General features: G+C 38.2%; 1 protein-coding gene across 1 annotated transcript in view; it reads right to left on the minus strand.

Moving 5' to 3' along the window:
* Positions 1–14,034, minus strand: part of LOC132397111 (embryonic protein UVS.2-like) — a 103,700-nt gene that overhangs the window by 33,238 nt on the left and 56,428 nt on the right. Inside the window, exon 5 of the mRNA XM_059975422.1 lies at positions 8,614–8,732. Coding sequence (XP_059831405.1) covers positions 8,614–8,732 — 119 coding nt within the window. The remainder of the gene's footprint in view (positions 1–8,613; positions 8,733–14,034) is intronic.

The raw sequence follows: 14,034 nt of genomic DNA on the forward strand, positions 1-14,034 counted from the left end.
TGTAATGGAGTTGTTCACTGACCTTTATGAATACTGCAATGGGGGCCCTCAACTCACAAATAGGAGGGGTTATTCCCCACAGCTAGACATTTCCTCTAGCTCAACACAGGGTCATTTACTAGAGACCTCAGCCTTGGAATCACACGTTCATTGCCATTTTTGTTATTACTTGAGTTTCTTGGTTCTTATTTGTTCAGGGAGTAGATCGATTAAGTTTTATTCTAATTTCAATGATACATTGACACATAAATACAGATGGCTAAGGATAAGGTAAAATTCATTTCTTTTAATGTCAATGGACTATTAAATCCAATCAAACGTATTAGAATTTTATCCAAAATGAAAAAAGAACAAGCCCATGTAGTATATTTACAGGAAACTCATTTAAGTGATAATGAGCATAAAAAACTAAAGAGAATGGGCTTCACTAATCTGTCTTTCTCCTCATATAAATCAGGACATAGGAGAGGAGTTGCTATTCTTATCTCAAGTAAGCTAAATTTTGAAAAAATATTCGAAATGGGAGTTAAAGAAGGCAGATATATTCTGGTAAGGGGGAATATAGATGGCAATTCAGTTACTCTATTGAATATATATGCACCCCACGGAAGTGATATTGGTTTCTTTCAGAAAATTACTGATATTATGGTAACGGAAACAGAAGGTTTCCTGATATGTGGGGGAGACTTAAATTTACAATTACAACCAAATTTAGACTCTTCCAATAGAAAAACTTATGAAAAAAAAATCTTTACATAAGAAAGTTAATACACTTTTAGAGGATGTTGGTTTAATTGATATATGGAGGGATCTTTTCCCCGACAGAAGGAATTACACTCATTATTCTGCTCCACATTCTGTATATACAAGAATAGACTATTTCATAACATTTGGAAAAGACAAAGACAAAATGAACACCTGTGGAATTAGGACAATAGATGTAAGTGACCATGCACCTATATATTTATCTGTTGATTTTGACCTACAACCAAAGAATATTATCTATAACCATATAACCATATAACAATCACAGCACGGAAACAGGCCATCTCGGCCCTCCAAGTCCGTGCCGAACTCTTAATCTCACCTAGTCCCACCGACCAGCACTCAGCCCATAACCCTCCACTCCTTTCATGTCCATATACCTATCCAATTTTACCTTAAATGACACAACTGAACTGGCCTCTACTACTTCTACAGGAAGCTCATTCCACACAGCTATCACTCTCTGAGTAAAGAAATACCCCCTCGTGTTTCCCTTAAACTTCTGCCCCCTAACTCTCAAATCATGTCCTCTCGTTTGAATCTCCCCTACTCTCAATGGAAACAGTCTATTCACGTCAACTCTATCTATCCCTCTCAAAATTTTAAATACCTCGATCAAATCCCCCCTCAACCTTCTACGCTCCAATGAATAGAGACCTAATTTGTTCAACCTTTCTCTGTAACTTAAGTGCTGAAACCCAGGTAACATCCTAGTAAATCATCTCTGCACTCTCTCTAATTTATTGATATCTTTCCTATAATTCGGTGACCAGAACTGCACACAATATTCCAAATTTGGCCTTACTAATGCCTTGTACAATTTTAACATTACATTCCAACTTCTGTACTCGATGCTTTGATTTATAAAGGCCAGCGTTCCAAAAGCCTTCTTCACCACCCTATCTACATGAGACTCCACCTTCAGGGAACTATGCACTGTTACTCCTAGATCTCTCTGTTCCTCTGCATTCTTCAATGCCCTACCATTTACCCTGTATGTTCTATTTGGATTATTCCTGCCAAAATGTAGAACCTCACACTTCTCAGCATTAAACTCCATCTGCCAACGTTCAACCCATTCTTCTAACCGGCATAAATCTCCCTGCAAGCTTTGAAAACCCACCTCATTATCCACAACACCTCCTACCTTAGTATCATCGGCATACTTACTAATCCAATTTACCACCCCATCATCCAGATCATTTATGTATATTACAAACAACATTGGGCCCAAAACAGATCCCTGAGGCACCCCGCTAGTCACCGGCCTCCATCCCGATAAACAATTATCCACCACTACTCTCTGGCATCTCCCATCTAGCCACTGTTGAATCCATTTTATTACTCCAGCATTAATACCTAATGACTGAACCTTCTTAATTAACCTTCCATGTGGAACTTTGTCAAAGGCTTTGCTGAAGTCCATATAGACTACATCCACTGCCTTACCCTCGTCAACATTCCTCGTAACTTCTTCAAAAAATTCAATAAGGTTTATCAAACATGACCTTCCACGCACAAATCCATGCTGGCTACTTCTAATCAGATCCTGTCTATCCAGATAATTATTAATACTATTTCTAAGAATACTTTCCATTAATTTACCCACCACTGATGTCAAACTGACAGGTCTATAATTGCTAGGCTTACTTCTAGAACCCTTTTTAAACAATGGAACCACATGAGCAATACTCCAATCCTCCGGCACAATCCCCGTTTCTAATGACATCTTAAAGATCTCCGTCAGAGCTCCTGGTATTTCTACACAAACTTCCCTCAAGGTCCTGGGGAATATCCTGTCAGGACCCAGAGATTTATCCACTTTTAAATTTCTTAAAAGCGCCAGTACTTCCACCTCTTTAATTGTCATAGGTTCCATAACTTCCTTGTTTCCCACACCTTACACAATTCAATATCCTTCTCCTTAGTGAATACCGAAGAGAAGAAATCGTTCAAAATCTCTCCCATCTCCCTCGGCTCCACACATAGCTGACCAGTCTGATTCTCTAAGGGGCCAATTTTATCCCTCACTATCCTCTTGCTTTTAATATAACTGTAGAAACCTTTTGGATTTACTTTCACTTTATTTGCCAAACCAACCTCGTATCTTCTTTTAGCTTTTCTAATCTCTTTCTTAAGATTCCTTTTACATTCTTTATATTCCTTGAGCAATTCCTTTACTCCATGCTGCCTATATCTATTGTAGGCATCCCTCTTTTTCCGAACCAAATTTCTAATATCCCTTGAAAACCATGGCGCTTTCAAACCTTTAACCTTTCCTTTCAACCTAACAGGAACATAAAGATTCTGTGCCCTCATAATTTCACCCTTAAATGACCTCCATTTCTCTATTACATCCTTCCCATAAAACAACATGACCCAATCCACTCTCTCTAAATCCCTTCGCATCTCCTCAAAGTTAGCCTTTCTCCAATCAAAAATCTCAACTCTAGGTCCTGTCTTGTCCTTCTCCATAATTATATTGAAGCTAATACTATTGTGATCACTGGACCCGAAGTGCTCCCCAACACATACATCTGTCAGCTGACCTATCGCATTCCCTAACAGGAGATCCAACACTGCCCCATCTCTAGTCGGTACTTCTATGTATTGTTGCAAAAAACTATCCTGCACACATTTCACAAACTCTAAACCATCCAGCCCTTTTACAGAATGAGCTTCCCAGTCTACGTGTGGAAAATTAAAATCTCCCACAATCACCACCTTGTGTTTACTACAAATATCTGCTATCTCCTTACACATTTGCTCTTCCAACTCACGCTCCCCATTAGGTGGCCTATAATACACTCCTTTCAGTGTTACTACACCTTTCCCATTCCTCAATTCCACCCAAATAGCCTCCCTAGAGGAGCTCTCTAATCTATCCTTCCAATGCACCGCCATAAGATTTTCTCGGACAAGCAATGCAACACCTCCTCCTCTGGCCCCTCCTACTCTATCACACCTGAAGCAACTAAATCCAGGAATATTTAGTTGCCAATCACACCCTTCCTGCAACCATGTTTCACTAATAGCTACAACATCATAATTCCAAATATCAATCCACGCTTTAAGCTCATCCACCTTTCTTACAATGCTCCTAGCATTAAAATAGATACATTTAAGATACTCTCCACCTCCTCCTCTCTTTTCATCCCTAACAATGCATTCAAATTTATTATCCTTTTCAAATTGATTTATTTGGAAACTAAATTCAAGTCTACTCAATGATCCATACTTTAAGGAACAAATTAAAAAAGAAATTGGTCTCTACTTAGAATTTAATGCTAATGCAGAGGTTTCACCTCTCATTTTATGGGATACTCTGAAGGCGGTCTTAAGAGGGAAAATTATAGCGATATATTCATATAATTAAAAAAGGAATAAAACATTAGAGGAATTACAAAATAGACTGAAGGAACTAGAGAAAAAACACAAATTGAATTTGGCACAGGATACATTAGGGGAAATTAGAAGAATTAGGAATGAAATAAATAATTTGGCTACGCAAGTAATCAGGAAAAACTTAAATGTTTCTGAAACAGAGACATTATGAAAGTGGATCAAAATCTATGAAAATACTGGCGTGGAAACTGAAAAAATAGATAGCAGAAAATACAATTCATAGAATTAGGGACCCAAGAATGAAAATGATAAAAAAATAAGTTAAGTGAAATTCAAGAAGCTTTTGAAGTGTTTTACAAAACGCTATATTCCAAAGTTCCAGGGGGAAGCATAACCCAAATTGACACCTTCTTGAATTCTCTAGAGTTACCCACTTTAAGCGAAGAACAAAATAGAACGATGACTGCTGACATAACTGAAGTTGAATTAAAAGCTGCAATTAGTAGGCTTAAATTAAGCAAGTCACAGGATCAGATGGGTATATGGCAGAGTGGTACAAAGAATTTAAAAATGAGTTAATTCCTGTTTTACTCCTCACACTGAACTGGGCTCTAAAAAAGGCACAAATGCCACCCAATTGGAAGGAAGCGATAATCTCAGCTATACCGAATGAAGGCAAGGATAAAATGGAATGCAGATCATTTAGACCAATATCCGTTCTTAATGTAGATTACAGGTTATTTACCTCCATCATGGCCAAACGGTTAGAGGAGTTTCTACCCATACTGATACGTAATGATTAGACAGGTTTTATACAACAATGCCAGACTCAAGACAATATACGAAGGGCACTTTACATTATGAATCATTTACATAAAAATAAAATCAAAGCAATAGTGATAAGCGAGGGTGCTAAAAAAGCATTTGATTCGGTTAATTAGAATTTTCTTTACAGAGTTTTACATAGATTTGGTTTCCAAGACACAATTATTAAAACAATACAGGCACTATATGACATTCCTACTGCTAGGATTAAAATCAATGGATATTTATCAAATAGTCTTACCCTAGAAAGGGGCACGAGACAGGGTTGTGCATGGTCACCACTACTCTTCGTGCTATATCTGGAACCATTAGCTCAATACATCAGACAAAATGAAGATAAAGGGAATTACTATTAAAGGGACAGAGCATAAATTGGCTTGTTATGCGGATGACATTTTGATCTATCTAGGGCAACCAACCTAATTTACCTAATCTTTACCTAATTTGATGCAATCCTTTGAACAATATGTTCAATTATCAGGATACAAGATCAACATAGATAAAACCCAATTTACTTTCATATTACTATAGCCCACCAAGAGAAATTGAAAATTGATGCCCTGGCATGGCACACAGTCTTTCAAATATTTGGGCATCATTATGCCAAAAGATTTGGCAAAATTATCAGAATGTAATTATCAGCCTCTATATAAAAAAAAATTAAGGAAGATGTGGCAAGATGGAGCCTGATTCCTTTTTTCAGTCTCAGTTCAAGGATTGAGTCTATTAAAATGAATATACTGCCCAGACTGTTATATCTCTTTCAGACCCTACCAATAGAGATTAATCAAAATCAATTCAATGAATGGAACAAGATGTTATCAAGGTATATTTGGCAGGGTAAAAGGCTTAGAGTTCATCTCAAAACTTTGCAATTAGCAAAGGAAAGGGGGGGGGGCTTGCTTTCTCTTAGAGATTATTATTTTGCAGCACAGTTCAAAGCTGTGATATGTTGGTGCAACCCATCATATGACGCTCAATGGAAAAACATTGAGGAGCGGGTACTTCCCACCCCATACAAGCAATTTTGCCTGATAACAACCTGCAAAGGTACATAAATACTATTGATAACCCATGGGTGAAATTGACTCTTAAAACATGGAAAACCACTATAAAAGAATATAATCTAGAGGGAGATATTGCAATTCTTAAATGGTGTGCATGTGACTCTGATTTTACACTAAATAAATTGGATACTAGATTTAAGGACCAGACAGCTAAAGGAATAACAGTTCTTTGCAACATAATGAAAGAAGGAACACTGTTCAGTTTTGAAATGCTTAAAGAGAAACACTTAATAGAAAAACAAGATTTTTATCGGTATTTACAGATGCGACAATATGTTAATAAGACGCTTAAGAATGTAACCAAGGCAAATACATGCTTGATAGAGCTCTTTAAAAAAGCATACAATTCAGATAATGGTAGTAGAATCATTTTAAGCATGTATAAGGAGTTGTCAAATCTTAAAACACATTCGACTTCATACATTAAAGCAAAATGGGAGAAGGAAGGAGGGATAATTATGTCTAAGGAAGAATGGACAACAATTGGAGATATCAATGGAAGTGTACCAATTTACAGAAGTGGAGGGAGTTTGGATGAAAAAACTTGATAAGATAGTTTATTACACCCTCTCAGAAATCCCATTAAGATAGTAACCTCCCTGTTTGCTGGAGAAATTGTGGAAATCAAAATGCAAATCATTATCATATTTTTTGGGACTGCCCTGTTATCAAAAACTATTGCAGGGGGATATACAATGCCCTACAAGACATCTTTAAATGCGAAATACCCTTGGAGAGTAAGACCATGTATTTTGGATATATACCTCAAGAATGGTTGAAAAGAGATAAATATTTAATGAATATACTGTTGGTGGCTGGTAAAAAGACTCTTACTAGGAAATGGTTATCACAGGAGAGCCCTACTTTAAATACGTGGACGTTTCCATACGTGGAAATACGTGGAAGTTACAATGGGCATTTACAAAATAGAGAAGATAACAGCATCTGTTAATCATAAGCTGGAACAATTTGATTCATACTGGGAAAAATGGTTTAACTGCATAATGCCTCATAGGCCTGATTTTATTCTGACAAATCAATGAATCTGTTGTAAAAAAAATTCACTCCCTACTTGTACATAGTATTTTCCTTTTGCTTGTTTTTTCTTTCCACTCTTTTCTATAAGTGTGTACCTCAGATAAATACTTTGTGGAGATTTGTGATATATATGATTATATGATATATATGTACAATGTCTGGAACACATCTTATGGAAATGTTTGTTTGATGAACAATAAAAAAATAAATTACAAAAAAAGATCTGAAGACATTTCTAACTGAAATACATCTTACTCATTAGGATTACAGTATGGAGTAGGCTCTTCCAGCCCTTCGAGCGTGCTGCCCAACAATCCACTGATTTATAATGACCAACTAACCTACCAAGTGTTGCTTCTTTGGACCGTGGGAGGAAACTGGAGCACCCGGAGGAAACCCATGGGAGTCATGGGGAGAACAAACGTAAAAACTCTTTACAGACCCAGGTCGCCTGTACTGTAAGGTGTTGTGCTAACCACTATGCTACCATGCTATCCCTATTGAACTGATCTGGCCCTTTCATGTTGAAATTCAGCTCTGTTAGTTTACTGGCAATGATCAGATACGGCAACACGACATGCATATAAATAGGGTTGGGAAAGCTCATTGCCCAGTATTCAAGTGAGTGCAATCGTAGAGTGGCACAGTAGCATAGTGGTTATGGAGAAGGATCGGGATGGGGATGGACCAAGGTGTTAAACTGGGCGAAGGCTAATTTCATTAACCTAAGGGAAGACCTGGCAAAGGCAGATTGCAAACATCTAATTGCAGATCAGTCTATATCTGTATTGTGGGAAACATTCAAAGGATAAGTAGCAAGAGTTCAAGATCAATATGTTCCTGTAATGGTAAAAACCAAGGATAACAAATATAGGGAACCATAGATGTCATGTTATATTGAGAGTTGGATAAAAAGAAAAAGGAAGCATTATCACTGGTTTAGGGAACTAATGATGGAGGAGGCTAATCAAAAGGAACTGTTAGGATATGCTTAAAAAGGAAGTAAGAAAGGTCAAGAAGGGCCACAGAAGTCTGGAGGCATTCTCTATGTATATTAAGGGCAAAAGAAAACTGAGAAAAAGTAAACTCATTAGCGACAATCATATGGAGAGCCAGAAGTTTTAGGTGAGGTCTGAAATGAATACATGTTATTGATACAGTATTACTGTTCCCTTCATAAATAGCGTAAAAGCAAATTTGTATTTTGCATCTCAGATTTTTCTGATCCAATTGCCATTATATAGGGATACACTGTACCTCCCTGCACCTATGTTCTGTACACCAGAAAAGAGTGAGTATGGAGTGGGTAGATTAACAAAGAAATCTCAGAGTGCATACAGTGATCAGTAAGAGTTATACCATAGGTCAGCAAGACCATAGAGAAAGCAAGCTAACTACAATAGTTTATTTTAAGAAGGGTAAGGCTTGAAAACTGGAAAAGTTATGCAGTAAACCTCAGTTTAACTGCATTTAGTACTGTGTACACTTTTCTTATATTATGGAAACTGTTGTGCAACACTATGTAAGGTCTATGTGTTTACAGATTTTCTGGATCTTGTTAAACTATTCCTACCTTCATTGCTGAAGGTGACCGGATCATCCACTTGCAATGAGCATAGTTAGGATATAATGCTGGGTAATTTGGGGAGGAGAAATTTCCATGATTCTTGGTATATAGCTTTCCACATATGTCTTTAAATATAAAAAGCAAAGTATGTTTACATTACAAATAGCAGTTGTATATTGCAGTAACCACAATTAAATCCAATAATTATTTTTAACTCATTCATTTTGGTCCATTCTTAATAAATTGCTATCCACAAAGTAATAGTATAATGCTTTCACCAATGCATCTAAGTTAGCAAAGGTCAAGATCCTTTGGTTCTCACTTTCCACCTTGTCCAGCCATCAGATGCAATGGGCCTTCCTTTGCAATTTTCACCACTTCCAACAAGATTCCATTTCAGATGTAGCTTCCCCTTCTCCTCCCTTTCTGCATTTTGAAGGAACCTTTGCCTTTATAGCTCAATAGTCTATACTTCCATCCCCACCAACCACTTTCCAACCACCCTCCTAGTCACAGAAGATGTAATACTTGTCCTTTCACCTCTTTATTTTACCTTGTGGGGGACTCAAACAGTCCTTCCAGATGAAGCAGAGATCCACTTGCACCTCTTCCTTTAATGGAGAAACCTAACTCAGAATGGGTGATCACTTTGTGTAATCGCTGTCGTCAGTTCTCAAGAGAGACCCTATGCTTCTTTCTGCCCGCCACTTTAATTCTCCATCCCACTACACTGAATAATCTGCAGCCTCAGTTATTGCAACACACTCAGTAGACTTCAAGTATTTGAAAAGCTTGCAGTCATGACCTCCAATAACACCACTGTTCCTTTAAAAAAACAGAGAGAGAAAAAACAAAGCAGGACTGTGTGTTCCCAGTTCTGGTTGAAATAGTGCTAGATGCAAAATTGGAGTGGGCACATCCTTGAGCTTTTGAACTGTTAGCACACTTGAGTAGGAACAATAGTATCAATGTGGTCACGCTGCACAATACCCACTTCCATGACAACAAATTAAACCAGAATATTTCCCATTGTGTACATTGGAGGTGGTGGAGTCTGATACAATCACTGCATTGGAAATACATTTAGACAGGCACACGAATAAGGCAAGGCATAGAAGGATATAAATCTAATACAGGTAGACAGGATTAGTGTAGATGAGTACAATTGTTGGCATGGATATGGTGGGGCTCAGCTGTGCTGTTTGACTCTAGGTTGACAGCAGGTGCACCAACTAGCATACTGCCACCAGCTGATTCACCTTTGTGTTTACATACTATCTTGACTGTAAAAGACTGTATATCATAATTTCTTCAGTTACTGAGTTAAATCCTGGAGCAAAATCATCATATGTCCTGTCCATACTGCACCAACCACCGCCACTGAGCTATAAACGTACAGGAGCAGTGTGTCTTGCTCAAGGACACACACCCTGACTCGGCTGAGGCTCGAACTATGGATCACTGTGGTTAAGGAAGTGGCTTGCCATCACCTTCTCAGGACTTATAACCACAAGCTCTTGTTGTAAAAGTAGTGTTTGCATCCCATAAACATAAAGAGAAAATCACTCTCAGGTCCACGATCTGGTAATTATTCTCACTGCAATTGTTTGCTAAGGGTAAACATTTTTAAACTGTTGTTTAGTGGCTTTATCACCTAAAATATAGAACTGATAGATAGCACAGGGTCAGACCCTTTGGCCCGCGATATCAATGCTTAAGATGATGCCAAGTTAAACTAGTCCCTTCTGCCTGCACGAGACCTATAACACCCCATTTCTTGCATATTCATGTGTCTTTCTAAAAGACTCTTAAATACCACAATTATATCTGCCACCACCAGCCTTCTCAGCCTGTTTCAGGCACCTAATATTCTCTGTGTATAAAAATTGCCCTACACATCTCTTTTAAACTTAACCCTTCTCAGCTTAAACACAGTAATTGATATTTCTATCCTGTGAAAAAGATACCAACTGTCCACCCTTTCATAATATCATTAAATTCTAACATGTCTCCCCTCAGCCTCCAGTGATCCTGAGAAAACAACCCAAGTTTATCTAGACTTTCCTTAGGTCATACCCTCTAATCCAGGCAGCATTCTGGTAAACCTCTTCTGCACCCTTGTTCTTCCATATTCTTCCTGTAATGCGGGAACTAGAACTGCACAGAATACTCCCAAGTGTAGACTAACCAAGGTTTCATAAGTAGATGCAGTTGCCACATAACTTCTGGAATGCCTCAACCAAAGAAGGAAAAATGCTATACACCCCTATCTACTTGCAGGGTCACTTTCAGGGAGCTGTAGACTTGTGCTCCAAGATACCTTTGTGCATCAATGCTGTTAAGAAACCTGCCATTAAATGTATGCTTTTACATTTGACTTACCAAAGTGCAACTCCTAAATGCCTGGATTAAATTATATCTGCCATTTCTCCATCTGCAATTTATCTGTATTCTTCGACAACTTTCTTTACTGTCCACAACCCCATGAATCCTGTGCTGTTTATGAATTTACTAGCCCCATTCATTTATATTTTCATCCATATGTCACAAACAATAAATCCCAACACTGATCCCTGTGGTGCACCACAGGTTACAGACTGCCAACTTGTAAAAGTATATGTGAAAGATCTGTAGAAATGACAGAACTCCTTTTTACTTTGTGTGTTGAAGACAGACCCAAATTAATCAGTGACTAAATTTAGGTTAAAATAGGTCATTGTGTCATAGATTACAATGTTAGGTTTTAATTAGCTGGTAGAAACCAAAGGTGCTGAGAATCAAAAATAAGTTCAGATTTTAAAATGATTATTTAAAATAAAATGAAAAAGAATTGAGAATATATCCACCAATCAACTCTTGCAGGATAAATAAAACAAGGAACCCACCAGCATGATTTGTGGCTCTACCATTATGATAAAAGGGATAAGATTATCAATCAAATCAAAATTAGGCATCAATGAAGTCCTGTAGACCATCAACAACAGCAGAATTTCATACTACCTCAATGTAAAATCTTTTAGCCAATGATATTCTGTATCTGCAACTTGTCAAGCCAGTGGACAAACAAAAAGAAAGAAAAAACTTGACATACCTAAAATGAAACCCAACTAAAAATAATTGCAATACAGAAGGCAGCAAATGCACCAAGATCATTATGCAAGAGGCAGATAAACTATCCCACAGCTGTATAGATCAGATCAATGCACTGCAGTCCATAAGATATAGAATTAGGAAATTTGGTCCATTGAATCTACTCCACCATTTCATCATGGCTGATCCATTTCCCTCTCAGCCATAAGCTCCTACCTTCCTCCCATATCCCTTAGTGCTCTGACTAATTAAGAATCTTATCAACTTCAGTCCTAAATATAACCAAATATGGCCTCCACAGCTGCCTGTGGCAGTGAACTCCACAGATACTACTCACAATACTCTAAGTGAGGCCTCACTAAAGCCTTGCTTTTATATTCTAATCCTTGCATTTGCCTTCCTCATCACCAACTCAACCTGAAAATTAACCTTTGGGGAATCCTGCAAGAGAACTGCCAATTCTCTTTCCTCCTCGAATTTTTGAAGTTTTTCTCCATTTACAAATTGATCTACACTTTTATTTCTTCTACCAAAGAGCATGACCATACACCTCCTGACATTGTATTCCACCTGCCACTTCTTCACCCATTCTCCTATTCTATTTAAGTGCTTCTGTAGCCTCTCTGCCCCTGCACCTATTTTTGTATCATATAGTGTAAAAAGAAGCAATCCAACACAGACCCCTGTGGAACATTACTAGTCACTGGCAGCCAACCAGAGAATGTTCTCTTTATTCCCACTCTTTGTCTCTTGCCAATTTACCAGTGCACTGTTCATGCTAGTATCTTTCCTGTAATACCATGGCCTCTTAACTTAATAAGCAGCCTCATGTGTGGTACCTTGTCAAATGCTTTCTGATATTCCAAGTAGACAACATCCACTCATCTCCTTTATCTATCCTTTATCCTTTATCTATCCTGCTTGTTACTTCTTTAGAAAATTCCAACAGATTTCTTAAGGAAACCATGCTGATGTTGGCCTATTTTATCATATAATTCCAAGTATCATAAAGCCACATCCTTAACAATCAACTCCAACATCTTCCCAACCACTGAGAGTAGGATAACTGGCCTGTAACATTCTTTTCTTCTTTCTCTCTCTTTTCTTGAAGAGAGGAGTGACATTTGCAATTTTCTAGTCTTGATTAGGATCCATTGATTCTAGATCATTACAACTGCCTCCACAATGTATTCAGCTAACTCTTTCAGAGCTCTGTGGTCTAGAACATCTGGTCCAGATGATTTACCTACCTTCAGTCCTTTCAGTTTCCCAAGCATCTTCTTGCTAATCATGCACTTCTGCCCCGATACTCTGGAACTTCCAGCATACTGCTAGAGTCTTCCACAATGAAGACTGGTGTAAAGTACTTATTCAGTTCATCCACCATTTCCTTGTCCCTCAGTACTACCTCTCCACCATCATTTCCCACCAGTCCGATATCTACTCTCTCTCTTATACCTATATATTTCTGAAGAAACCTCTGGTAACCTCTTCAGTATTATTGGCTAGTTTACCTTCATATACCATTTTTTCTTCTTTATGACTTCTCTAGTAGCCTTCTGTTTGTTTCCAAAAGCTTCCCAATCTCTAAGTTCCCATTAATTTTTGCTCTATTATATGCCTTCTCTTTAACTTTTATGTTGGCTTTGACTGTTATGTGTGGCTTTGTCACAGTTGTGTCATCCTGCCTTTAGAACACTGTTTCTTCTTTGGGATGTATCTATCCTGCATGCTCTGAATTGCTCCCAAAAAACTCCAGCCACTGCTGCTCTGCTGTCATTTCTACTAGTGTTCCCTTCCGATCAATTTTGGCCAGGTCTTCTCTCATGCCTCCGTAATTCCCTTTATTCCACTGTAATACTGATACATCTGTGTGACAAGAGTCCTTGGCAAAGATGGTTTGGACCCAAATGCTGGAGTATCTGAAGCAAGGCTTGAGACACGGTATCAAACTGGATTAAAAACAGAGCTCAAAGCAAATGCTAGACAATATCACCAGTAAAGTTTACAATTAAGCACTGAACCTCAGTTCTGTACATACTCAATTCTTGGAGCCTAAGACATGACTGCCAGCTCATGGAATCATGACCCCTTAAAGGGGCCATGCCCGATATCCACACTCTGTAAAGTTAGTGTCTAAACCCCAGAAGCTGGTGTGGTTTGGAGCATCTCATAACAGGGCCTCCTCCCCTATGGCCAACAATTGACAGCGCTGGCTGCTTGAAGAAGTGGTGATGGTAGTTGTAGATGAGAACAGGATTCAAAGTGTCTTTCGGGCACCCAACACCTCTCCTCGGGTCCAAATCCTTCCAAGACCACGAGGTATTGCCAAACACC

The sequence above is a fragment of the Hypanus sabinus genome, chromosome 7, assembly GCF_030144855.1.
Source record: "Hypanus sabinus isolate sHypSab1 chromosome 7, sHypSab1.hap1, whole genome shotgun sequence".
In the NCBI taxonomy this organism is placed as follows: domain Eukaryota; kingdom Metazoa; phylum Chordata; class Chondrichthyes; order Myliobatiformes; family Dasyatidae; genus Hypanus; species Hypanus sabinus.